This window comes from Gobio gobio, assembly GCF_949357685.1.
Source record: "Gobio gobio genome assembly, chromosome: 21".
NCBI lineage: Eukaryota > Metazoa > Chordata > Actinopteri > Cypriniformes > Gobionidae > Gobio > Gobio gobio.
Genome location: NC_137117.1, coordinates 2,714,654 through 2,742,065, shown reverse-complemented (window position 1 = coordinate 2,742,065; position 27,412 = coordinate 2,714,654). Strand labels below are relative to the sequence as shown.

Genomic DNA, 27,412 nt, shown 5'->3' with positions numbered 1-27,412 from the left:
ACTGCATGTGTGTGAAGACTTCAGTGAAAGTGAAACTGAACAGATGAACCTGAAGCTTCTTCACAACAACATTCAGAAACTCTGAAATCAACGATCAGATCTGATATTCACTCACAGGTAAGCGATGGGAATGTAAGTTCACTAGTTTAATGTCATGATGCAATATAAGAACGTTTGTGTCACAGAAACAGGAAGTGTGTGAACTGCAGACAGAATAAACGAAGTTCAGTGAAAATCATAACTCCATTAAACAGAAATGACACTTGGTGTTTATTTAGTTATTGTGTTGTCTTTTATAAAAGATCTTATGATGGTATTAAAATGTTTCAGTTTTGTGGCTCTCAGAGTCGCATATTTAGTTTCTGTTGAGTTTCTTCAGTTTGTTCTTCTCAATAGTATCAGCTGCAGTGCCACAGATTCATCAGAAATGACAGACCCGCGTCTCAGACCAGAAGTTAAAGTGTTAGTTCACCCAAAAAGACCTTCATTCATCTTCAGAACACAAATGAAGATATTTATGATGAAATCTGAGACTCTCTGACCCTCCATAGACAGGAATTTAATGACCACTTTCAAGGTCCAGAAAGACATTGTTAAAATAATCCATGTGACTACAGTGGTTCAACCTTAATTTCATGTTTTTCTTCTAACTGATACAAAAAAATGAGTAAAAATCTGCATACTAGTCTTTTTACTACTTTGTGTGTATGAAGGGAAAATATTAGAGGTCGACCGATAGTGGATTCTACCGATACCGATAACTAGGTTGGACCGCACTTGCCGATAACCGATTAATCGACCGATAGTTTTTAAAATGGATACTGGATAAAAAAACATAAGTAAAACAGTGCTGAACTTTATAACAAGAAAAAAAAAAACAGTACTGATCCATGAAAATGTGCTAAATGAATAACAAATAAATATGAATATTAAAATAAGAAGTTCTAACAGAAATTCTTCAGAAAATAATTTAAACATTAAATATTACAGGTCAAATGTGTTTCTTTACCTATAACCTAGAAACATGCATGTAGGATGTGTTACAACAAGGATGTGTTAGCTTACATGAACTATATGCCTTATGCATTTTTACAGCATTTAATAAGAGCAATATTGTACCTTGATCATTCATGTTAGTTCATAGTGCATTAACCAAGGTTACCAGATAAAATAAACATTCAAACTCAATTTAATGTTGAAATTAACACACTAACAATGAACAATACTTCCATAGCATTTATTAACCGTAGTTAATGTTACAAATGGAATCTTATTGTAGTGTTACAATTTCATATAAATCCAAACAGTCAGCTTTTTTAGAATGCGAGTGTCTAATAAAAAACAAATGTGCTTCTGCTTTGTTTATGTTTCTGTTGGCAGCATGACGATACAGTTTGCTTTCTCACATCACTAGTTTTATATATGCAACATTTGCGTCGGACTTGCGTGTGTTTTTATCACATTGTTTTAACTGCTTGAGGTACTGCTTATTTTTTAGCGTCCTCTCAGCCTCGTCGACAAACATACACACTGCTGTTCTTTACCTGTTAATCCAGCATCTAGTCAAGAAATGAATTACTTTATAATGATTTGGCAACAAGTACTGTAGTGTTCAGTATTCATACCGTTTCGCTGTCGTGTTTTAAACCCGCATCTGACATGTCAGCGCTCTCCGTGCAGCGTGTGCTTTCCTTGCAGCGAGCAGCCTCACATGTGAATGTAAACACAAGGCGTCAGTGAGGTTTTTTTTTGCCTCTAGAGGCCGCTCTCGCGCTATACAATGGCAGCAGGCCCTTCTCTCAAAGTGTGTAATAACAGCGCACCCTTCTCAGCCGCTCCAGCAACGGACGCATCACGGAAAAACTATCGGTGTGGATTTTTGCCGATAATCGATTGTTCCACCAATAAACTATCGGTGCCGATTAATCGGCAAAACCGATGAATCGGTCGACATCTAGAAAATATTATACCATATAACAGTGGTTCTCAACCTTTTTTCAGTGATGTACCCCCTGTGAAATATTTTTTCAGTCAAGTACCCCCTAACCAGCGCAAAGCATTTTTGGTTTTGGTTTTTGAAAATGTTTTTTTTTTTTTAAATGATAATAATCCATGACTAAATGTATTGCAAATATTTCTCATCACTAAAATGTAGTGATTCAAACTAATGTTTTGGAAACAGTGACCATATTTCTCAAATGGAAACCGGGGACATTTCCTATTTGAGTGGTCAAAATATCCCTCAAATCTCATTCGTTATTATATTTTAATAAAAAAAACAGGGACAATACATTTTTGAATGTTTTTGTTGTTGTTGTGGAGTCCTATTATATTAGTATATTATTATTAACATTAATAAGTATTATGATTTAATTTGATTATTAGGATTTTTGGTCTGGATTTAATACAATAAAAAAAACACAAAAAACAAACAAACAATGAGAACAGTTAATGGTAAGCTAACCATTGTAAATAAGCAGTTCAAAACAATATTGTAACATGACTTAACAAAAACACATTACAAAAATAAAACATAAATATGATAAATAAAACTATTCAACAAATATTGTAACATTTTATAAGTTTATACTATATAAATTACTTTTTTTTACTTCAAAAGTTAGCCTATGCTTGAAAATAATTCTTACTATCCTTAAATGGTCTTGTTATTTAGCATTTTAGGATTATTTTAAGCAGAAAGTATATGTATTGGTTGCAAGTGTAATTGTTTGGAGTTTAGGGTTAAGGTTTTTATATTTAAGTTGTAGTTCAGATGTGTGGTAATCACTGCGTTGTGACTGTGGAACTTTTGGGGACAAAACAATCCCGCACATGTTGAGGCTCTGTTATAAAGCACATACAAACAATATTACTTTAAATTAAAAACGAATAGTTAGTATGTTACTACCTTGAAAGCGACAACAAGGTTTCTTTTGATATTTGACGATATGGCGCTCTGTCTGCTCTCGACTCGGTGCGTTCTTCATGAAGTAGCGGCGCAGCGCGAGCGACCAAGTAGAGTCAGCGTAGCTGCTGTATGTTGGTTGGGCGCTTTTTTCCAATATATCTGCGGGTTGTTTGGAACGAGCTGTAAAACGGGGACATTACCAGGGACAACTCCAGTCGGGAACAGAACATTAAAAACCGGGACTGTCCCCGGGAAACGGGACGTCTTGTCACCCTATCGTTGATCCAAGTGATTGACAGGTGATGCCGGGCGGCATATGAGAGGTTGGGTCAAACCATCCTGGTATGGGGGAGACTCTGGGTTTTTAGGATAATGAAATTGAATAGCCTACTGAATATAAAATTCATTTTATGAACTTATACTTATATTTTCCTGAAATATTTAATAAATAATTATTTTTAAAGGATTTTTGCATTGATGCTAGTTTTTAAATATATGTAGGTTATATTTTAAAATCTCACGTACCCCCTGGAGTGCCTTCACGTACCCCCAGGGGTACGCGTACCCCCATTTGAGAACCACTGCCATATAAGACCTAATATTGATTTCTCAATAACAGAATCAAGAATAGATTCAACCCAAACAGACTGTGTAGCTGTCATAAACAATAAAAAAATTAAATAAAGTTACATTCCCCCTAAAATATGTTTTAGACTCTGACCAATCGTTGTTTAGTTAAATAAGTTAAAAACGGGACAAACTACTCAAGAGATTTTTCCTCTAGGTGGCGCTTCATGTTAACATTCATCATAGGAGATGCTTCCTCAGGTTCAACATTGAAACCTTCGATGTATAAAGCATTTTAATAGCTGGCCAACATATTTTGCTCTGTCTTGTTATATTCTCGCCCTTTTCTGATTTCTGCATGAAATTATTTTTAAAGGTCCCATGGCATGAAATTTTCATTTTATGAGGTATTTCAACATTAATATGAGTTCCCCTAGCCTGAATATTGTCCCCAAGTGGATAGAAATGTTGATCGGTGTAAACCCGAGTTCTGGCTGTCTCTCTCTGCCTTTGAGAAAATGACAGGCCAGACGAGCCAATCCTGAAGTCTCCTGGTTTGACGTCCAAGCAGGAACGGTTTCCTCCCTTTCCTCCGCCCAGAGAATCTGCCACACCCATGCAAACACTCGAGATCATTAACGTTACTTGTGAACGAGTGAACACTGGCAGTTTCTCAGTGTTTGGATGTACAAATGAAAACAGAAGTCTTCAGTTCCTTCTGATCTGTGATCATTGATTTCTTATGTGTAGCTTATTATTTATTATTTGTGGACACGCATCGGCTTCTCTCTCTCCCGACAGAACGGTGTTTTCGTGTTTTCTATCTTGTGAGTCAGTGTTTTTGTACGTCCTTGTCGCGTCTATCTGTTCTAAAATGTGCATACAGTCTTTTCTGTTTAACATCAGCAGTCACATCTTTAGAGATAAACTTCACGCACGCCGAAGCTCGGCCTCCAACATCCCCGACCCCCAGTACTGCATCTGGCCCACAGCGGAGGCACCAAACGCGGCGTGAGATTAAGCTGAAGGAGGGTAAGCGTGAGGGTATCCGGCTAGGCTAGCCAGCTTTCCCCACAATAAACTGGATTACATTCGATTACAGCTGTTGTGTCTTTGTTTGCGCTGTGTAACGTTACTCAATGCGCGTCAATGACGCTATTCATATGATTGGAACATATCTAAAAATAATGCTATACTCAACACTTACTAACTCGTTCATCTCGCTGTAATGGTACATTGCATGTGTTACAAAGTTGGTAGAATAATGATGAAGACGGACTCGGTGTGACTGGGACTCGTGTTTATTCAGAACTCTCAGATACAAACACAATAAACTCGCGCTGACTGACAGCGCTCTCATAACTCAGTAGTTACTATAAATAACTTTGTTAGCAATCGCTTCGTCTCGTGATGTCCGGTTCGCGAACGAATCATTCTTTTGAATCGGTTCTTTTTAGTGAACCGAACCAGTTCACCAAATCGGACTGAATCGTTCTAAACGGTTCGCGTCTCGAGTCAGCGCTGATCCATAATTTACTAAAGTTACTAACTTTCTGACATGAGTGACAGCCCCTCCGACTAGAAATAAACTAATAACCTGAAGTATATGCTAGTAACTACAACAGTTCACCCTGAACTGAGACATGCTGAGAGAACTGATGAGAAGTGAACACAGGTCCATCCGTCTCTCTGGCAGACTCGTGCCTGCTCGTGCCTCGTTAAACCACGCCCCCTCCGCTCATTTAAAATGTAAAGATGTCAGCCAATCACAACAGTGTGCGTTTTTACTGAAGTCTCACAGCAGACACGCCTCTTGAAGCAGGGCATTCAGCCACAGGGCAAACAGCAGTATAGAAAAAATGCCTTTTATTTCTAAATTATGACATTTTATGATGTAAAAATCATACTAATAATATAAGTACACCTCAGAAAACACTATAAAATAATAGAAAAATGCCATGCCATGGGACCTTTAAATTTCCAGCACTGGAACGCATTTTTATCCCTCACCATAGTGGCAACTCTCAGACAGATTGTAGACTAAAGCTTTCAGGGGCAATGTGGATTGATGTGATTGGCAGACGTGGTGCAATCAAAAGCATCAGAATAGCATTGCTTTACTAAACAGCCTTTAAATGACAGGAGACCTCGCACACATCAAAAACAGGCAAAGCAACAAACTAATATTATTAAACATATCCTAGCTTTTTACAGAAAATATTCAGATATATCCTTTTTTAATCATTAACATTTTCATAAGTAGCTGAAATTTAATTACACATTTTTTCAGTTACATTTGTTTTGGAATTAAATTACATAACTGCGTTACATGTCACTAGTTACTCCCCAGCACTGAGTATTTAACATGCAAAATCCATAGCCTAATTTATTCAGTGCATATAATTATCAAAATTGCTCTCTTTAGCCGTGTAGATAATATATTGTCATCACTTATCTTTTCAGTCATGGCGTCCTCCAGTGGTCCAGCACTAAATGAGGAGCTCCAGTGCTCCATCTGTCTGGAAGTGTTCACTGATCCAGTCACCACTCCATGTGGACACAACTTCTGCAGAACCTGCCTGAGCAAGTGCTGGACGGACACACAGCCCTGCTTCTGTCCACTCTGTAAAGACACATTCAGCAGAAGACCTGATCTCAAGATTAATACAACACTCAGAGAGGTTGCGCAACACTTTAAGGAGAAGCTCAATCTAGGAGAACCTGAGGTGTTCTGTGACGCCTGTGGTGAAAGAAAGCAGAAAGCTGTGAAGACCTGCCTTACGTGTCCAAGCTCTTACTGTGAGACTCATCTGGAGCCTCATCTCAGTGTCCCACGTCTAAAGAAACACAAACTCATCAATGCTGTGGAAAATCTGGAGGATTATATTTGCCAGAAACACGAGAGACCTCTGGAGCTGTTCTGCAGAGATGATCAGACGTGTGTGTGTCTGTTCTGCACTGAAGGAGAACACAGGACTCACAACACTGTTCCTATAGAGGAGGAGAGTCGAGAGAAGAAGGTAAAGAGATACAGACAAAACACTTTAAACACCCCATGAAATGCAGTTCCCTATCAGTCAGTCACATTCAATGTTACGTCGGACTGAACTGAACATATAGGGATCTTGCCTGAGGGCCCAATCACCTTTGAGTGGCAACAGAACAAGCCAACAAGTCAGATTTGCATCGCAAGCCACTCCCCGCTTCCGGGTATATAAGGAAGCATGCAAACTCGCACATTAAGCTTTTGCTTCAGAGCAGAGCGGACATTGTTTCACTCTGCTCTTCGATCATCATTCAGTGATTCTACTGAACAAGAGGGAAGCTGTTACTGTGTTGGTGTGATGGCACAGTCCAGCAGAGATCGCGGTTGCTGAGTGTTTGCACGGTTAAGTGCAGTGGCTGTACCGCTGGGCGCTTTAACATCTAAAGAGCAATTTATGTAAAAGGGATGTGGTCATTTCCTGGCCTCGTCTGACAGCCCAAGCATGCTGAGGTAACATTCGTTCATGAGTCATGCCCCCACTGCGGGAAGATGACCATTGCGATGCTGAGATAAAGACTGAGATACCTTGAAAAAGGTGGATTCCCCTCTTCTATTCCCCGATCTGGTTTTTCTACGCAGCAGAGAGCCCCTTCGGTTAATACACAGGGTGATCTGCGGATTACAGTGGGAGCTCTCCCACTCATCTTTCACATCACAGGCTGTGGCACTTCCTGCTGCGGTTGCTCGTCCTTCCCATGGGGACCCAGCATCTCTTTCGGGGGTCCCGCAGAGAACCCGGTGTCGATCGACTGAAGATTCAACTGCTCTGTCCCCTTCAGGGAGAGTAGCAATGTTGTTTGATTCCAACCTGGAACTGACTGGCATGATTTCCCGGGCCGGCTGGATGATTGGTGTCTCTGGGTGGCACACAGTGAACAGCAGCTTCCCAATCCAGTCCCTTTCTTCCCGGAAGTGCACAAGGAAGTCACAATGTCGTGGAAGGCACCTTTTTCTGCCAGAAACCGTTCCGCTGCCTCCTCCGCTCGCACTACCCTCGATGGCGGGGTGGCCAAAGGATACGTGGAGATCCCTCAATTGGAGCGCGCAGTTGTGGTGCAGTTATGCCCGCAAAAGGCTTCTACCTGGCAGGGTCGTCTGTGTCTCCCATCCAAGGCCTGTAAGTTCTCGGCTACATTCTCAGCCAAGGCTTACAGCACCGCTGGACAGCCCACCTCTGCCCTGCATGCTATAGCCCTCCTGCAGGTATATGAGGTCAAACCAAAAAAAGAGCTGCACGAGGGTAGAGCTGGTGCAGGGTTGATACAGGAGCTTTAGACAGCGATGGACCTCGCCCTCAGGGCAATGAAAGTCACAGCGGTTTCATAGGCAGACGATGTCCACGCCAGTGGTCCAAGAATGCCATCTCTGGCTGAACCTGGCCAAGATAAAGGAAGTTGACAAAGGTCGATTTCTCAACTCCCCCATCTCCCAGGCCGGCTTCTTCTGCGACTCTGTTGAGAACTTTGCCCAGCAATTCACGGCAGTACAAAAGCAGACAAAGGCGATCAAACACATCCTGCCCCTGCAGAATGCTGCTGCTGTTTGTGATTCGATGACACAATGCCGTCTCATGCATCTCAAGCCTCTCCCACACGGGAACTGTGGAGCAAGGTAAGTTTGCCACCACACTCACGGCCCCCATACCAGGACTCTGAGCCTTCAGAGGCTGGCCCCTGTGCTCCACAGCTCTTCACTTTACCACCAGTTTACCTCAGTGGCAGACAAGGATGCTCCTATGCTGCATGTGGAGATCGCAGTCCTACTGGCGAAGGATGCAATAGAGCCGGTCCCTCCAGCCGATATGAAGTCAGGGTTTTACTTCATTGTGCCCAAGAAAGGCGGTGGGTTATCTTGGATCAAGCTTCCGTTCAAGATTCCTACGCAGAAACGCATCCTCACATGCGTTTGCCACCAAGATTGGTTTGCAGCAATCGACAAGAAACACATGTACTTTCATGTGTCAATCCTAACTCAGGAGACAACCCACTGCCAGTTGTTTAACCCTCAGCATGGATGCACTGACACACAGCTGGCCCCGGGGTCTACGCAAGTATGAGTTTCCCCCAGTGAGCCTGCTCACACAGACCCTGTGCCCACCCGGACCTGGTTCCCAGAACTCATGCTCCTCAAGGCAGCCCCTCCCTGGCGGATCCCCCTGAGGAAGGACCTGCTTTCTCATGGAAGGGGCACCAATTGGCACCCGCATCCAGACCTCTGGAATCTTCACGTGTGGTCTCTGGATGGGACACAGAGAGCTAAAGTGGCCTACCTCCAGCGGTAGTTGACACTATCACTATCTAGATCTCCCTTTATGAGGCACGCTTACACTTTGAAGTGGAGCCCCTTTGTTGCTGGTTGTCTTCTTGCAGGGAAAACCTGTGTAGATGCCCTGCAAAACAGGTTGGAGCAAAGGCTGTCTCCCTCCAATCTGAAAGTGTAAGTCTCTGGGGAAACACAGCTTAGTCGATTTAATCCTCAGCCATGTCAGTTGCATTGCTGTGTCCTATTCACACCTTGTGTTTGTACGTGGACCTCACGCAGAACTTCAGAACAGCTCTTTGTCTGCAATGGAGGCCAGTAGAAGAAAAAGGCTGTCTCCAAATCGAGGTTGGCCCACTTGAAAGTGGATGCCATTGCTTGGCTTACTAATCCCAAGGCGAGCCGTGCCCCCTTGGAGTGAGAGCTCACTCTGCTCAGAGTGTTGCTTCCTCCTGGGCATTGGCGCATGGCACCTCTCTGGCAGGCATATGTAGAGCTGAGTGCTGGGCAACACCTAACACATTCACGAGATTCTACAATATCAGAGTGGGGCCAGTTTCTTCCTGTGTGTTGGTACAAACAGGTAATATGCTGGGTAGGCTGGCTCGGTCTCTCTTGCTGCGCCATTCCCCTCTGAGGACGGGATACGAGTGCCTATTCTGCTCCTCAGGTGAGTTCCCCAATTGTTAAACCCTGGTGGAGTATGTATGCCAGGTTGGTCGGCCCCTGTACTAGACTAGATGCCTACATGTTGTGATTACTTTCCTAGGTTATCCTCTGTCAACTCTGTAACAGTATTGACTCCACCCCTGAACAAAGCGGGTTCTACCATAGAGATCTTTCATATGTAGCACTGGCCAAATCGACAGTCTATATGTTTAACTCCACATATTATCTCCCTACGGGCAGGATGTGGTTTCCGTAGCATTCCTTTCTGGTTGGAATAGGCACGCTTTCCCAGTGTTATCAAGTAGTCTCACTGTATAGGGTCAGAAGGAACACAAGTGATCGACATTCTCTGTGCAAAGCCATGTCCTTTCTTCCGCCCCAACAGGTGCAGGGGGAATAGGCGGCTTACTCAGGGCAGTTGTTGTAACACTTTCCAAAGGGATCCCAATACATCAGTTCAGACCATCATAACATTAAACTTGAATGACTGATAGGGAACTCTAGGTTACTAATGTAACGTTGCGTCCCATCACCACAACTCCTGTATCTCCGCTGAAACGGCAGAGACTCCGTCTCGACTCCTCAGCAGAAAACTTAATGTGAGAGTTTGCCTTATACAGTATACCCAGAAGCGGGGAAGGGCTTGTGATGCAAATCTAACTTGCCAATGTGCATTGGCTTGTTCTGTTACCACTGAAAGTTGAGATCCCATTATGTCAGTTCAGTCCGATGTAACGTCTCCATTCCCTCCTTCAGGGAATAGGGGTTACATTAGTAACCTAAATGTTTTCTTTCCTGTGTCTTGACATTGACATGTAAGACTGTCAGAAGATGGAAAGATATATCCAGTGATAAATGCGTCTGTGTTTTTCTCTGTATGTAGAATCAGCTGGTTCAGACACAGACAGACGTTTATCAGACGATCCAGGACAGAATGAAAAAGATTCAAGAGATCAAACACTCAGTAGAGCTGAGAAAGGTTTGTGCTTCGATCAACCCAAGTTCATATCCGGACTTATGGTCACTTCCGATTTCACTTTCTGTTCACTCTCCAACTATCCTATCAAAAAATACATCTACAAAAAATGTTATGCGTCATAATATTTCAATCTAATTAATAAAGGTGTTGAATAAATTGAGAGTTCTACCATCTTTTAGTAATCTTGGTTTATTGCACTTGAGTTGTATGCAGTTCTATTGGAGTGCTTTGACAGCTCGTCCTCAAGAGCAGCATGAACATTTGTTTTGTGTTACACTGAAAATCACACATTTTAACTCTTTCCCCGCCATTGACGGAAATGTACGGCTTTCTGTGTTTTCACTGTTATACGTGGGGGGGGGGGGGGCGCTATTATACATCATCTGAAAGAGCTGAGAACTGAATCTCCTGATCAAAACACAGGTGAAGAAGAACCAGAAACTCCGCCCACAAGAATACGCAAAAAAGGGGGCGTGGTCTTGTTGCTCTCCCACGTGGAGAAGAGGAAGTGTTGCGTTCGGTTGCGTTTGTAGAGTGAGTTTGTCGCCATGTTGTCGAGACGCTGTTATTTTCATCCCGGAGTCAAATCACCTTTCTTTGGCCAGGGACGCTGTAGTTTGAGTGTATGCATCTCCCCGTTATGGTAAGAGACGTGACCTTTCCGGGCAACGTGTGCTAAGCTGCTGTCCAATCACAACACGGGAACCGCTGGCCCAATCAGAACTCGTTACGTATTTCTGAAGGAGGGACTTCATAGAACAGGGAAATCTTTCAAGACGTTTTGAGGACAGTGAAAACAGTTTTTTTACACGCGAAACATGAACACGTGTTATATTGCACACTGTAAACACAATCAAAGCTTCAAAAAAACAGGAAAAACGGGACCTTTAAACAGAAATCAAAACTGCTCATGTTACCCTAATGAAATGTCGACCCAGGACGAGCTATAGGACTATAAAGCTTTGGGGGTGTTGATGAGCTCAATCGAGTCTATGTTTTGACCATCTTTCTGAATCTGATCCAAAAATGCATTTTTGCTCAAAATATTGTTTTTTTTATTAAACTTACCCAGTTGATAAAAAAGAATACATTAAGATAGAATTAATCTCTATTCTGGGGGGCATGGAAATTTTGTGAAAATTATCAAAAATGCTGGCAGTGATTGGCAACTTTTTAAAAAATTGCTGGTGGGGAAAGAGTTGAGTAAGAGGCGAAGAGTAAGAGTTTAATTGATGATGAGAGAAGTTTCATTTTGTGGTGAAGTATTCCTTTAAATAATGTGTGAATACATAATCGATTAACAAATGGAACATCGTTTAACTGTTGTCATTCATCAGAGAAACACAGAGAAAGAGAAATCCTCCAGTGTTGAGCTCTTCACTGATCTGATCCGCTCCATTGAGAGATGTCAGTCTGAGCAGCTGAAGATGATGGAGGAACAGCAGAAAGCAGCAGAGAAACAGGCTGAAGATCTCATTAAAGAGCTGGAGCAGGAAATCACTGAGCTGAAGAGGAGAAACACTGAGCTGGAGCAGCTCTCACACACTGACGATCATCTCAAACTCCTACAGGTCAGTCAACATCTGTCTCATCAGCCATCATTTACAATAATACAGGACAAACCAGAGGTGGGGGTCTTGAGTCACATGATCATATTCTGTTTTTGCTTTATTTCTCCAATGACAATAGTTCCAAACAAGCCACAGCAAAAGAGGTGCACTGAAATTTTTGAAATGTTTATCAGAAAATTAAGAGCTTGGGGTCTCAGATTCCTTGGGTCATGCCGAAAGCGTCAATACTGACTGTTTTTAACACTTTGACATATCGAATTTGTTAGGATTCATTGTCAGCATGTCCTGAAGGAACCTGAGAAGTTTGAACACAGAGCCAGCTAGTGTCCCAGAGATATAAGGTTTTTCATAAAAAGGTTATTTCAGCTTTACAGTTTCTGTAAGAATGAAAATCAACAAAGACTTTTTGCTTTCCTGTTCAAACCCACTCTTTCTTTCCACCATTTGTAATTCCTAAAGTCACAATAGGTGCTGATACTGATCAAGGCTTGACGGTCACAGCTTTAGCTGTAAGACATTGAAAAACAAAGGCTCTGACCATTTTATCATGCTTTAGAAATCATACAGAACAGAAAGAAGCAGTAATAACTAGGGCTGGGTAAAAAATATTGATTTCTCAATTTTAATCGATTCTTACTTTTATAAAACAATATCGATTTTTAAATCCAAAGAATCGATTACTCATCCTGTTTTCAGTTAATGAATGAAATAATCATTGTAGCACGCCTCCAATCCAATAAATTCTTTGTGCTTTATTACTATTGATGTGAAACAAAGTCTCAGATTTCAAATTGCGTCTATTTTTTTTAACGAAATTCAAAAACATAAATACCGTTTTGTCGCTGTGGCGTGAGAACGCTCTGCCGCTCAGCTCAAGAAGAAACGCGGAGCAAACATGAACAGATCTTCTCTTCCGCCTTAATACCAGTAACAGCGCAAAATATGATAATAAACATGAATGAGCTTCTGAAAGTGTGTTAAAAGATACAGGACAACTTACCGAAATCGTATCATGTGTAACCAAGGGCGACCACTTTCCTGACCAAAAAACACGAATCTCACAAAAATAACTTATTTTATTTATACAAAATTAATTATAACAAAATGAATTTAATCAACACAGAAAAATATAACATATAACAAAAAGTTAAATTCCCCCTTCAAAGATGTCAATGACCAACCAACCTTCCATAAACCCCAACACAATCCCAGCTTAAATCACACATAATTCGAAACAAAGAGAAAAACGAATTACATAAGTGTTCCCAAAAATCATATTACACCAAAGGAAAACCACTCAAAAGAAACTATAAATCAAACCAGGAAAACGTACACTCCACGGCAACCATAAATCTCATGCAAATGAATTAATGTGGTTTCAAAGCATCCATACGGTAGTATGGGTAAAAAGGTTGGCTGGCAATACGAGGCTGGGAAATGGCATACAAACAAAAACAAATAAAAGACAACAGAAAAAAAGAGCACCTCACTAGCCAGTCCAGTTCAGTACAAACATAATTTCTCACTGCGCTGGAGGCAAACAGCGCGCACATACGGGGACTGGCCAGCTGAGGAAAATAAAACAAAAACAAACACAGGAGGAACAGCGATCAACTAAGCCTAATAAACAAACAAAAACACAAATTACTATACACCAAAAAAATACACACAATACATAGTTTTACTTTTTAATCCTAAAAAGAATAAAAACATTTACAGACACTATATAAAAAACTTCTACAGTTACCTGCCACACGGCCACCAACTAACGATCACATGAAAACGGGCGTGACTAACGGCATGCAGACCCACGCTCTCTGCATCTGCAGTGCACTAAAACATGATACCTCATTTTAGTAAACAAGGCTTTATGGATATGCATCCCATCGATTCACTCATCCTACCTGCTCACAAGACCATGTCCGCGCACACTCAGCCACAGCAGTACTGCCGGACAGCACAATGTTTGCATCTACGTTAAAAACACCTAATTTAATTTAACAATATTTAATAAGTGACAAAACAAATCGAGGTTCACTTCAGCCTACCTGCTCACCCAGACCGCATCCGCGCAAAACCCGGAAGTGCTGCCAGACCACACGCATCCACACAACAAATCGGACCCCGTCTCTAGATCTCCCTTCAGGTGCCTACTTAAAAACCCTCTCCCTACCTGGCCACGCCCATTAATTACATCAGTAACCACCTCACCGGCTACATTCTTCCCCCTAGGAATTTATTGGTGACCCACCAATGCACACATCCACAAAAAAAGAATATTCTCAGGGAAAACAGCACATCCACTCGGTCTCAAGTATTACAATTCATCCCCCACTACTGGCGCCACTGCAGCCCTAGGCAGTCTATATGGGTTTGAATGCTGACCTGCTGTACTTCTCCCAGAACGTCTCAGGTCTAAGGGTTGAGCCTCCGATACCGGGGAACTTTCCAGGACACTATCCTCAGCTATCTTCGGTGATGCATCACACTCACCTCGTAATAATACACATGAGGCTGAATCATCGTCTGAATCTATAATAGACCCACTAGTCGAGCCCACAGATTCAGACACAGTAGAGTCTCCATCACTTACGACCGGGTCAATAAACGCCTTACGCATTTCCATCCGATGGACCTGCTTCACAGGCCCTGTCTGGGACACAGGAGCAACAGAGTACACAACACCCTGCTCTCCTGGTTCACGCACAACCTTATACAGACATGAATCGTACAAATCCTGAATCTTATTTCGTCCACGATGATGACTTTTAAGATAAACCAACTCACCCGTTCTAAAACCATGATCATTTACTCTACCTTCGTAGCATCTGTTACGACGGGCGACCTTTTCTCTCAATCTCTCCTGTACCTCACCATAAGCTGCCTGAAGCCTATCCTGATGTTCCACAATCCACTGTTCGGGCGCCTCTATGGCCTCTTCCCACTGATTATTTAACAAAAAAATCAACCGGCAACTTAGGTTCACGTCCAAACATTAAAAAATACGGGGTCATACCAGTAGAATACTGCACTGTGGTATTATAAGCATAAACAAGCTGTGGCAAATGCTGAGGCCACCGCCTCTTTTTCTCTGGGGGCAACGTCCGCAACAAATCATGGAGAGTAAGTAAGTAAGTAAGTAAGTAAATTTATTTATAAAGCACATTTAAATTCAGCTTACACTGACCAAAGTGCTGTACAACACAATCATAAAATACAATAAAGATAAAATAAAAATAATAATAAAATTAACAGTCAAAATTAGAGTAAGAAAAAACAAGAAAACATTACTAATCCATAATTTAATAAGCAGGAAATGCTAAAATGTAGAGATATGTCTTAAGTCTAGATTTAAAAACAGAAACAGAAGGAGCACTCTTAATGTCGGGTGGCAACTGATTCCATAATCGTGGAGCAGCAACTGCAAAGGCTCTATCACCTTTCGTTTTAAGTCGTGAACGTGGGACATATAAGAGAGCTTTATTGGCTGATCTGAGGGACTTAGGAGCTGAATTCAAATGAACAAGATCGGAGATGTAAGATGGGGCTTGTCCGTTAAGAGCTTTGAAAACAATCAGCAGAATTTTGAATTGAATTCTAAAATAAACGGGAAGCCAGTGAAGAGAAGCTAAGACTGGAGTGATATAAGAGTCCGATTAAAACGTTCGCACTGCCCATTACCCTGTGGATGGTATGGGGTAGTGCGACTCTTCTGTACACCATAAATCTTACATAGCTGACTAATGAGGTTACTTTCAAAATTCCGCCCTTGGTCTGAATGCAGACGACAAGGGACCCTGAACAAATGAAACCAATGCCGGACCAAAACATCGGCCACAGTACTTGCTCGCTGATCACGAGTAGGGATAGCCTGAGTGAACTTAGAAAAAACATCAGTGAGCACCAAAACATTCTCCCTCCCATCACTTGCAGGCTCCAACAAGGTAAATCGACTGCCAAGATTTCATGAGGCCGAGATGCTTGTAGTGTTCCCATAAAAGACCTCACCTTCGGTTGAACCACTTTCGCAAGAATGCACCGCTGACATTCCCGACACCACCGCTCCACATCTCTAACCATCCCTGGCCAATAACAGCGACGCTTCACTAATTCTACCGTTCGATCTTTCCCCTGATGTCCATGACTGTCATGCAAACTGCTAAACACCTCCTTTTGAAGTTTTTGAGGTAACAGTAACTGATAGATCTCTCGATGACCATCAGGTGTATACGCCAAACGATAAAGACACCCATCCTTCTCTCGCAATCGGTCCCATTGCCTAGCCAGCTCCTTTACAGCTCGATCCCTACCAGCCAACTCCGAAGAGCGTAAAACGCTGCCCGCATCCCAGGCCTCCATAACGGGCCCAATAACTGGATCTGCTCTCTGCAGACAAGAGAGATCTGCCTGCGCACATCCAGGCAATGCAGCAACTTCACTAGCAATCACCACTACACGCTCTGGAGATCTTCCCCTCACTTGCTGCTGTAAAGCTTGGGGAAGTTCTGTTCCTGGAAGCACACTATTCATGATCTGCCGTGACAGTGCGTCAGCATTTTGATTAACCCTTCCCGGCCGGTACTTGATCACAAAATATAAAGAAGCCAACTGTGATAACCATCGCTGCTCCAGAGCACCCAACTTTGAGGTCTGCAGGTGACAGAGAGGATTATTGTCGGTGTAGACGACAAAGTCATTCCCCAACAAATACTCTCTAAACTTATCACATACAGCCCATTTTAGAGCCAAACACTCCAACTTCATGGAGCTATAGTTCTCCATATTTCGCTCTGTCCTCCGCAGACCCCTACTGGCATAGGCAATAGGGCGAATCTTGCCGCCCTGCTCTTGGGACAACGCCGCCCCCAAACCCTGATGGCTTGCATCTATTTCCAGGACGAAAGACTTGCGGAAATCCGCATATGCCAGCACAGGTGCAGTAACCAGCTTTGCCTTCAATGTTTGGAAACTATTCTCACACACTGCATCCCACACAGAAGATAAAGGCAGCCGTGGGGTCTTACCCTTTCTTGCAGAACCACTCAGTCTTGTTACCAACTCATGAAGAGGCTTAGCCATCTTGGCGAATCCATTAATAAACCGGCGATAGTAGCTGGCAAAACCTATAAACGAACGAAGCTCTGCCAAATGTACTGGACGACTCCATTCTTTTACTGCTGCAACTTTATCAGGATCAGTAGCAACCCCCTGCTCAGACACTAGATGCCCTAAATATTTCACCTGCTTCTGGAAAAAACTGCATTTGCTCAATTTAATCTTCAGACCTTCCTGCTGCAGTCGCTTAAAAACCTCCTCCAGCCGTAACAAATGTTCCTGTACAGAAGAGGAAAAGACTATTATATCATCCAGATATAAAAGTAAAGAAGAGAAGCGCCTATCCCCAAACAGTCGTTCCATGAGTCTTTGGAATGTCCCTGGTGCATTACACAGCCCAAAGGGCATACGGTTGAATTCAAACAAGCCAAATGGAGTACAAAAAGCTGTCTTGGCCTTATCTGCCTCCGCTACCTCAACCTGATTATACCCACTTGCTAAATCTACAGTGGAAAACCACCTTGCCCCAGTCAAAGCATCCAAAGACTCCTCAATTCTTGGTAGTGGATAAGCGTCCTTTCTAGTTTTCACATTCAATTGACGATAATCAACACACATCCTAATTGTTCCATCCTTCTTCTGTACCAGGACAATCGGGGACGAGTAAGGGCTACTACTCTCCCTTATCACCTTACTGTCCAAAAGCTGTTGAATATGGGACCTTACAGACTCATACTGGAGGGGGGGATTCGTCTACACATGTCACATAGAATAGCTCAATCAGTGTTTCAACGGCCATCTCGTCCATACTTTGAGCTTTAAAACTGCTCATCAGAATCCTATGGGTGACGTCACGGACACCTACATCCATATTGTTTTACAGTCTATGGTTTCAACCGCAGAAAGATGCAAGTAAAACGGCTTGTAAACAATGTCATGTAACATCACATTTACCTCAGAAAAACCATATCCAGTGTCCATAAACTCGTTAGTCAGCTAGAAAAATGAACTCTAGAGATTATATGCACCACATTACATAGGATATTCATTGTCATTTTTAATGTTCTTCAATATTTTATGCATGTATGTACGAATAAATCTGGCAAGTTTTTATGACAGCCACTATTTAAATATTTATATTTCAAAAAACGAATTGGAGTAGAATTGCAATACATATCTTTAAAGGCCATGACAGTTTCTCTTAAGCAGTGATTTTATTTAATACTTTTATATTGTCATTTTCATTTTATTTGTTTTCATTTTTATACGTCTTTTTAATGTCTATAATTTTTACTCATTTTTATTTCAGTTATTCAGTTATTTTAGTACATCAAGTTACACTAAATAAAAATGAAAAATGTTGTTGAGAGTATTTTCTGATTTATGGAGTGAAAAAAAGAGAAATCCAGAATCCCCTCAGTAAAAACCTTTAACTCTAATGTCAACGAAGTCAAACAAGAACTTTGAATCTGACTTTATCCAACGTTCAGATGTCAGTTCTGAATATTTAATCTAATCAGTGCATATTTAATTGGACAATGCCTCATTTATTTAAATATTTCATAAATTAGATATTTTACCCTTTTCACCTGCGGTGTCTTGCCTCAGCAGCTCCTGCATAAAACATATATATACATATATATGACATAATCTAAACATAATCTTTTAGATTTAATCTAAATTCCTAATCTAATTCGACATAATCTAAATTCCAAGGGTGGTCGAGCATTCTCGGTCTCAGCACCACGTCTTTGGAATGCTCTACCACCGGAAATTAGAGACTCTTCAACATTAGAGGGTTTTAAGAAGTCTTTAAAGACACACCTTTTTAGAGCTGCTTATTGTAACTAAATGTGACTATTTTATTGTATTTTATTGTTATTATTCTTTATTCAGGGTTCCCACTCTTTCATGAACACCAGATTCAAGGACTTTCAAGGACTTTTTCAAGCACCATTCATTTTATTTCAAGCACCTATTAGATTCATAACCCAGAATATGTAGCATCACAAAAGACCTACTTAAGGGAACACGCCGACTTTTTGGGACTTTAGCTTATTCACCGTATTCCCCAGAGTTAGATAAGTCCATACACACCATTCTCATCTCCGTGCGTGCCATAACTCTGTCTGACGCACCCACCGCTAGCCTAGCTTAGCACAAAGACTGGAGGTAAACGGCTCCAGCTAGCCTACTGCTCAATAAGTGACAAAATAACACCAGCATTTTCCTATTTACATGTTGTGATGTGTATAGTCACATCGTGTACCAAGACCGATGGAAAATGAAAAGTTGTGATTTTCTAGACTGATATGGCTAGGAACTATTCTCTCATTCCTGCGTAATGATCAAGGAACTTTGTGCAGTACCATGAGTGCAGCGGCGCAATGATATTACGCACAGCGCCTGAAAATAGTCCCAAGCATTCTCTCTGTGCAAGCAGGTTGTCACGTTGGTTATGTAGACAGAAGTTAGCCTATTTTCAGGCGCTGTGTAATATCATTGCTCCGCTGCACCCATGGTACGGCAGCAAAGTTCCTTGATTATTATGTAGGAATGAGAGTATAGTTCCTAGGCTAGCCAACTTTTCATTTTCAGCAAGTGTATGTACTGCTCTCCATCGGTTCAAGTTATTTCCACCCCCCGAACATAAGCAACGTTTCTTTCTGTCTTTGATAGCACATATACTGTAGGACAATTTTTGAAATAACACCATTCTAAACAAAATTTATTTCAAATTTAATTCAAGCACTTTCAAGGACCTATATTTGTTTTCAAGTACTTTCCAGGCCTTGAATCCATGTGTCTGCAATTCAAGTACTTTCAAGTACTTTCAAGAAGCGTGGGAACCCTGTTTATTGTATGAGGTTGTGGCGCTTTGAGTTTTAAGAAAAGCGCGTTAGAAATAAAATGTATTATATATATATATATATATATATATATATATATATAATATATATATATATATATTTTCTCTCTCTCTCTCTCTCTCTCTCTCTCTCTCTCTCTATCTCTCTCTCTCTCTCTCTCTCTCTCTCTCTTTCTCTCTCTCCTGTAGATGAGCTCATCTCTGTACAGTCGTCCACACAGCAAGAACTGGACTGAGATCAGGATTGACTCTGATGTGAATGTGAACTCTCTGATTTCAGCTCTGACTGAACTGAAGGAAACTCAAGATGAGACACTAAATGAAAAGCTCAGTCAAACTGGTATGTGCATATCATACAGTGTATATATATATTTTGCTATTAACTATCTAGGAAAAAAACTATTTCAAGGAAAATGATGGATTAAATAACGTTTTAGCATCAGTGACCTGTGAATTATTTTATCTCTGTCTGCAAAAGATCACACTGTTCATAAATATAACTGCAATATAACTTCAACCTGCCATGTTAGTATTAGACTGGTGTGATAAAATCACTTACTAAACCCAGTGTATGTAAAGTTTAAATTTAACTCATGCCATAATCAGTTAAAACACTATGACTTTAACTTACTTTAAAGACATGTAAGCAACATGATGTAACTATCCGTGTACAAACACTAACACATCAGCAGAACTCACTACACACCACTGATGCTGCCAATAGAGAGAAACTCACTAGGTGCGTTTACATGGAGCACTGTAATCCGTTTAAAAGTCCAATCCGAATAAAAATACTCCATATAAACACCTCAATCGGAATAAAAATGGCCAAACCGAATGAAATTGTAATGGGTTTGAGAGGGGTGGGATAAACCTTTTCATGAACCGATCAAACGAAAAATTCCACCATGTAAACAATTTGAACGTGATATAAAGCGCGCGCCTCCTCAACTGAAGAGCGCGCACCAGGCTAATGTTGACAAGAGAGGAAAGTTCCTTTTTCTGAGGTATTAAACTTTTTATTTCGTAACATGTTATGAACATGATGTTTGAATAATGACACAGACATAGCCTGGCTACACCATCTCATCTTGACAGCGTTTGTCCAGGGCTTCAACTGCGCCTGACAGAATAATTTATTTTTCTGAGGTGATTCTTACACTGTACGACAAAAAATAAATAGCTTTTATAAAACTGTACAAGTCCTGGTGGCCGTTGAGAGCTGCCATTTCAACGGGGAACATTCACGCTGCTCTCTGTTTCTCGTTAGTTAAGTTAGCTATAAAAAAATCAACAACTGCTTCAAATTGGTTAAGTAACATTACCCACAGTCTACTTTAATTACTTTTGTTAATATTTATACCTTTGTGATTATGGTATCTTTCCTTAATCATCTGAAATATATATGTTTAGTACTACTAATGATGCTGAGCACGTCTTGAATGCTTCATTCATGTTTCACCGTATATCCTATGTTTTTATTAATAATTTGAGTGCATTTTATTGTTCATTTTGTGTTTTTCAAAATAAATGAATTTAATTCATTTTTGATTCCGCATTCATCATTCACAGCTGTTGAAATAGCCATTGTATAGGACATAAATTAGGTTAAACTACTGCATGTCCGCCCACAGAAAAATAAATAAATATAAAAATTACCAACACAGAACTATTGATCCACGATGCGTAACGAATCTGAGGCGGCAGACAAACTGTGTGCGCATGTTACAAAATGATTCCTACTGAAAGTCAGCACATGTAAACACCAGATGGGTTTAGAAAACGTCTCATGTAAACAGTCCACCGAATCTTTCAATCGGAATGACAAAAAAGTGCGCATGTAAACGTGGCTACTGTTAACCTGAAATTATTCCTATTAATAATTCATCATTATATTGTCATCTGTGTTCACAGGGTTGACGTGGGCTCAGAAGTTTGCAGGTACAGTGTGACTGACACAATACACTCACAATACTGTTAATAATCTGTATTATATACAGGGTTGCTCATAACTGGTACAAATAAACAATGCTCAGCAGAAAACGTGAAGGAAAGCGCTTTTGCACATGTTTACTTAAGGATTTGGATATCTAATTTTGATAATAATAACAATTTACATTCAATATCTATCTAAATATTAACATGTTATTGTATTGTTGCTATATAAGCTCTGCTATGAAGTAACTAGTAACTAGGAGTAGTTTTTTTATTGGATACTATTTTACTCTTACTCAAGTAACTATTCAGATTAGTACTTTAACTTGAGTACAGTGTTTGGATACTCACCTCTGCCTGCGCATCTCTGTGTGAACACACACACACACACACACACACACACACACACACACACACACACACACACACACACACACACACACACACACACACACACACACACACACACACACACACACACACACACACACACACACACACACACACACACACACACACACACGTGGTGTTTTCAGCCTCTGAAGCCTCACTATATGAGGACATGAACACATGAACTTCATCTCCAGAGCTGCTCTGAGTCACTTCATGAGCATTTACAGTTTCATTTGAGAGAAACTACCGTCACATAAACACACAGAAACAGAAACGTCTTCAGCGCTTCACCAAGTCAAAATAAGTTTGGTTGAATTTAGAAACGTCTCAATGTAATAATAATAATACTAACACTAATAATAATACATTATTATTAATAATTATTTTTTAAGGAATAATCACAATTTTCCTTCCATGTTTTAATTTGAACAGTAAAGCTCATTGTGCAGAACAGATTGTTTAATTTCACATGATTAAAAGATCAATTAAAAGACAAATCTTCATTTGATTACAAGAAAATACATAAAGAATTTGTGGATAAAAAAAACATTTCATTGAAATTTATGTTTTTATGAATTAGACATGCTTTTTGATTATTACAATTTAATTAAACCATCCAGAAATATTAAAACAGAAAAACATAATTTGGTCAAAATGAGGCAGAATTTGAAAAAAAACAAACAAACATATTTCATAGGGCCCTACATTTTTATTAAATTGTTAGTTTCAATATTTCAATTAATTAGACATGCTTTTTGAGTACTAACATTTAATTTGACCCTTAAAATTAAACTTAAAAAAAATAAACGGAATCCAGAAAAAATAAACGTAATATCATCTGCCATGTTGAAGAGAAAAGAAGACGGTGAGGAGCAGTCAGGAGGAAAGTGATGATGTCAGCGTGTAGGATAAGTGTGAGCACCAATCAGCTTCTCCCCTTGAGAACCAGACCAAACGAGTTATGTGCACCCCTGAATATATACTGTACATCTGAACATGATTCTGAAGTTGATTGATAATGTCTGATCTCTCTCAGTGGATGTGACTATGGATCCTGATACAGCGGATCCATATCTCATCCTGTCTGAGGATGGAAAACAAGTCAGTCATGGAGACATTAAGCGGAACGTCCCAGAAAACCCAAAGAGATTTGATAAGGGTCTGTCTGTTCTGGCAAAGCAGGGATTCAGTTCAGGGAGATTTTACTATGAGGTGCAGGTGAAGGGAAAGACTGTGTGGAGTTTAGGAGTGGCCAGAGAATCCATTAACAGGAAGGGGACGATCACACTGACTCCTGATGATGGAGTCTGGGCTCTGATTCTGAGGAATGAGAATAAATATTCAGCTTGTGAATATCCACTTGTCTCTTTATCTCTGAGAGTGAAACCTGAGAAGGTGGGTGTGTTTGTGGATTATGAGGAGGGTCTGGTCTCTTTTTATGATGTGGAGTCCAGATCTCATCTCTACTCTTTCACTGGTCAGACTTTCACTGACAAACTCTATCCATTTTTCAGCCCATACCTTAATGATAAAGGTAAAAACTCAAACCCTCTGATCATCTCACCTTTACTGGATTAGAATATGTGAATGAATACCAAAAGGAAATTTGCACAAACCGGAATCATATTTATGTCTATATTTTCTAATCAACACAAAGATTTGTTTGCTTTTCTCTTTCATTTATACTTTGCTGTAACTTTTCAAATCTACAATGAAATTCTACATAATATGCTACATTTTCAAACTTTCCAGAGTGTTTCTATTGTTATTTTGTAAGGAAATCTCTGAAGTCATTTTCTCTCTCTTTTCTCTCCAGCTGTTAATATTGAATGTCTTGTGAAATGTTGAGGTTTTTGGTTTATATTGTAATAACTGCAGCATCTGAATAAAGACAAGTGTTGAATTCTAGAACTGATATTGATTATAATCTAAACAGATAATTATTATATAAACACATTAGAGAATGAAACTTCATGAACATCTGCTCACATAAACATTACAACAGACAGACAGGAGAAGAATAAAACAGAATCTTTATTGTTGAATAATTGTTTTTTATCCAACAATAAAGATTGTGAATGAAAACACTAATATTATCATTCAGTGTAGATGACTCTTCAATCTAGTGCATATTGTTCAGGAGAAGCGAGAGCATTAGAAGCTTCACAATGACAGTGTTTTTGACTTTGGTTTGAGCTCAATATCAGTGAATGCGTGCACCTGAGTGAGCTGACGGCAGTCCATCGATGCCAGGAGCTTCTGAGAGCCGGAGACGGTGGGAACAAACTTCTCCATCAGTGTAACCGTCGCAAGCTTCTCCACATCACTGACACACAGAAAGACAATATCAACTCTCTGGAAGCGGTTCACTCTTTAAATATCATATTTAATGCAGTACAATCTGTGTTTCTGAACCAATCTAAAGTGCATGAACACGTCACAGCTGAAATTAAACTGCTGTTAAAGCTACACTGTGTAACTTTTTTAGTCTATTCTTAGCTAAAAACACTTAGTTCTTTCAAAAATATATGTGCTCATTAATGTATATTTACTTCTTTCAAGTAATAAAGTATTCTCGTAAGTTTATAATATGCCATTGAAAATACATAAGGTAATGGGATCTAACGGTGGTCGCCATGTTGCCCCTCCATCTTGAAAGTACATTAGCCAAAGAGGGACATACCCGTAAATTCAAGCTTCGCCTTTCGCGTTTTAACCGGTTTTAACACTGTGCGCGTCAACTTGTTCAGACTTGTCTGGTGCATGCGCAGAGAGTTTTCATCTCAGCAGCTCCAGTAACAGAGTTATACAGAGTTTTCCTGGCTTGTTTATTCCTCAAAAGTCTGTTTTTCCTTGTGTGGTATTTCTGTGCGTTAATAACTCCGTAAGTAATAATAGTTATTGTCATTGTGGATGTGTTTTAGAGTGTGTCATCATGTAATTCAGTTGATGTCACATCAGAAGTATTTTTGTGTCAACATACAATAGCGTAATGCTCACCTATTTGAATAGTCATTCAGTTATTAACAATGTTTATTCGTTTATAGAAAATAATTGCTTGTAATGTATGTTGATGGAAATATGTATCAGGTCTGATCGGCATATTAACACTTGTTATACAGAGCTAATACTGCGCACACACTTTTGTAATCCGACACCGCTTGTTAGCAGCAGCGGCGGCAGCTCCGCTCCTTTTAATGCAGCTGCATTTAGCGCCTATATATGGTACAATAAGCTCTGGTTTACGGTTACATTATACAAATGTAACTTATAAGTAGAGTTATACAGTTCTTAACTGTGTATATTCTGTCATGTCATTATCATGTATATTTACCATCCTAATTTGTTCTCTCACAGAAACCACATTTATGTACATATCCATGCAAACCTGTTTATGCCTTGCAATTGGATGACTGAATAAACATTACTATCATCAAAGTTCACTCTGGATTAGCTGCAGTTCTTTCTAGCCGAATAATTAGGCCAGTTGAGTTCCAACCATCCCACTGCGCACAGAATATCCCACAGGCACCGTGTCGAATGTGGACGAGGTCGAACTGGAAGCCATATTAATCTTGGACTAAATCGGCCACCGTAGGAGTTAAAACGAAATCGGAATTGAACAGAACAGAAACAAAAATTCACTGGATGGTCATATACAAGTTCACCACTAGATGGGGGAAAATATCACACAGTGTAGCTTTAAACACTGAAAGTCTTACCCATACGGGATCTTCCTGATGCTCTGCATTCCCAATCCCTCTATACGGAACAAAACGTTCCTCAACACTTGTGACAGCGGGTTCAGGAACGGGATCTTGACTGTCAACTCTTTCCCCACCACAGCGTCCTCTAGAGGCTGAAACAGCACAAACACAATCAATGATGGAGAGTTTCTTTATGATGAACTGAATCCAAATACGACGCCTTTAGATGTTTCACCAGTTATAACTTTTAACGTTAATGTGCCATTTCTATTTTATTTAACCCTTGATGTAACTTATATATATATTAAACCATCAAAATGAAATGTTTGTTTATTTGATTATTGTAATGCTCTACTGGGTGGTTGCCCTGCTCGCTTAATAAACAAACTCCAGCTGGTCCAAAACACAGCAGCTCCAGTTCTTACTAGAACCAGGAAGTGTAGATGTATAAAGTACTAGAGACACATACTTGAGTAAAAGTACAAGTTCCTTATCAAAAAAGTGACTTGAGTAGAAGTTGAAGTGCTCTTTAAGCACCACACTTAAGTAGAAGTACTAAAGTATTCAACATTTTTTGTACTTAAGTATTGCAAGTAGTTTATTTTAAAATGTACTACTCAAGTACTGAAAGTAAAAGTACAAGTATTGTCAAGTCAAGTCACCTTTATTTATATTGCGCTTTTTACAATGCAGTTTGTGTCAAAGCAGCTTTACAGTGATAACTGGTATATCATTTTTTATAATAATATAATATAATATAGCTTAATACTGTAGGCCTATAATATAATAGCCGAGAATTACATTTAAACTTGTGTGAATTAAATAAACTCAAAACCTTTTTATTTAAAGCTTTTAATTTTTATTTTGTTTTATTTGCCTCTATTAGGATCTAAATCTGAGTTGTCATGCATTCCCAATTAAGTTGAATAATTCAAATAAGAGTAATGATTCAGGTATTTCCATTCAGAACAACTAGTTACTGACTGGCGCTTGCCAAAATGTTACTCACCTAATGCAGACTAATACACATTGCTGAAGCAGATTGATGCTGTCTAGGTCTGGAGCGAGATTTACGTAAGGTAATGTGGAAATATTGAAAGATCCTCTCAATTACAGCGTGCTGCAGTTCTGTTTTCCACCACAGATTTACATGGGAAAATTGTGGGACGCTGTACAGTGTGCACACACTTATCAGATTATATTTTAAGCACGTAAAGAAGTAAAGAAAAAAAGTAAAAAACAAAAAAACAAAGAAACAATTAGGCTAGAAGCAACAATAATCAAAAGGTGAACAGTTATTAATAAGCAACTTAAATGTTTATTGTTTAATTATTATTCATTAAACTTGTTATTAAATGTTCATTTATTAAACATTAATAAATGTCAATTTCAAGCAATACAGTAATATTTAAATAATAGTTGAGTTAAAAAAATAAAAAATAAAAAATAAAAAC

General features: G+C 39.9%; 1 protein-coding gene across 3 annotated transcripts; it reads left to right on the top strand.

Annotated features, from left to right (window-relative positions):
• LOC307117647 (E3 ubiquitin-protein ligase TRIM39-like) lies at nucleotides 1–25,693 on the top strand. 3 transcript variants are annotated; one of them, XM_079802624.1, is made up of 8 exons: nucleotides 23–117; nucleotides 4,382–4,507; nucleotides 5,939–6,495; nucleotides 10,333–10,428; nucleotides 11,766–11,999; nucleotides 20,113–20,263; nucleotides 21,838–21,864; nucleotides 23,288–25,687. In XM_079802624.1, exons 3-8 carry the CDS (start codon nucleotides 5,941–5,943, stop codon nucleotides 23,827–23,829), a joined length of 1,605 nt encoding a protein of 534 aa, XP_079658750.1. In that variant the 5' UTR covers nucleotides 23–117; nucleotides 4,382–4,507; nucleotides 5,939–5,940; the 3' UTR covers nucleotides 23,830–25,687. The 3 variants fall into 3 exon arrangements, with proteins under 3 accessions (XP_079658749.1, XP_079658750.1, XP_079658751.1); XM_079802623.1 differs by lacking the exon at nucleotides 4,382–4,507 and having other exon boundaries at nucleotides 1–117; nucleotides 23,288–25,693; XM_079802625.1 differs by lacking the exon at nucleotides 4,382–4,507 and having other exon boundaries at nucleotides 23–132.
• The last annotated feature ends 1,719 nt before the right edge of the window (nucleotides 25,694–27,412 follow it).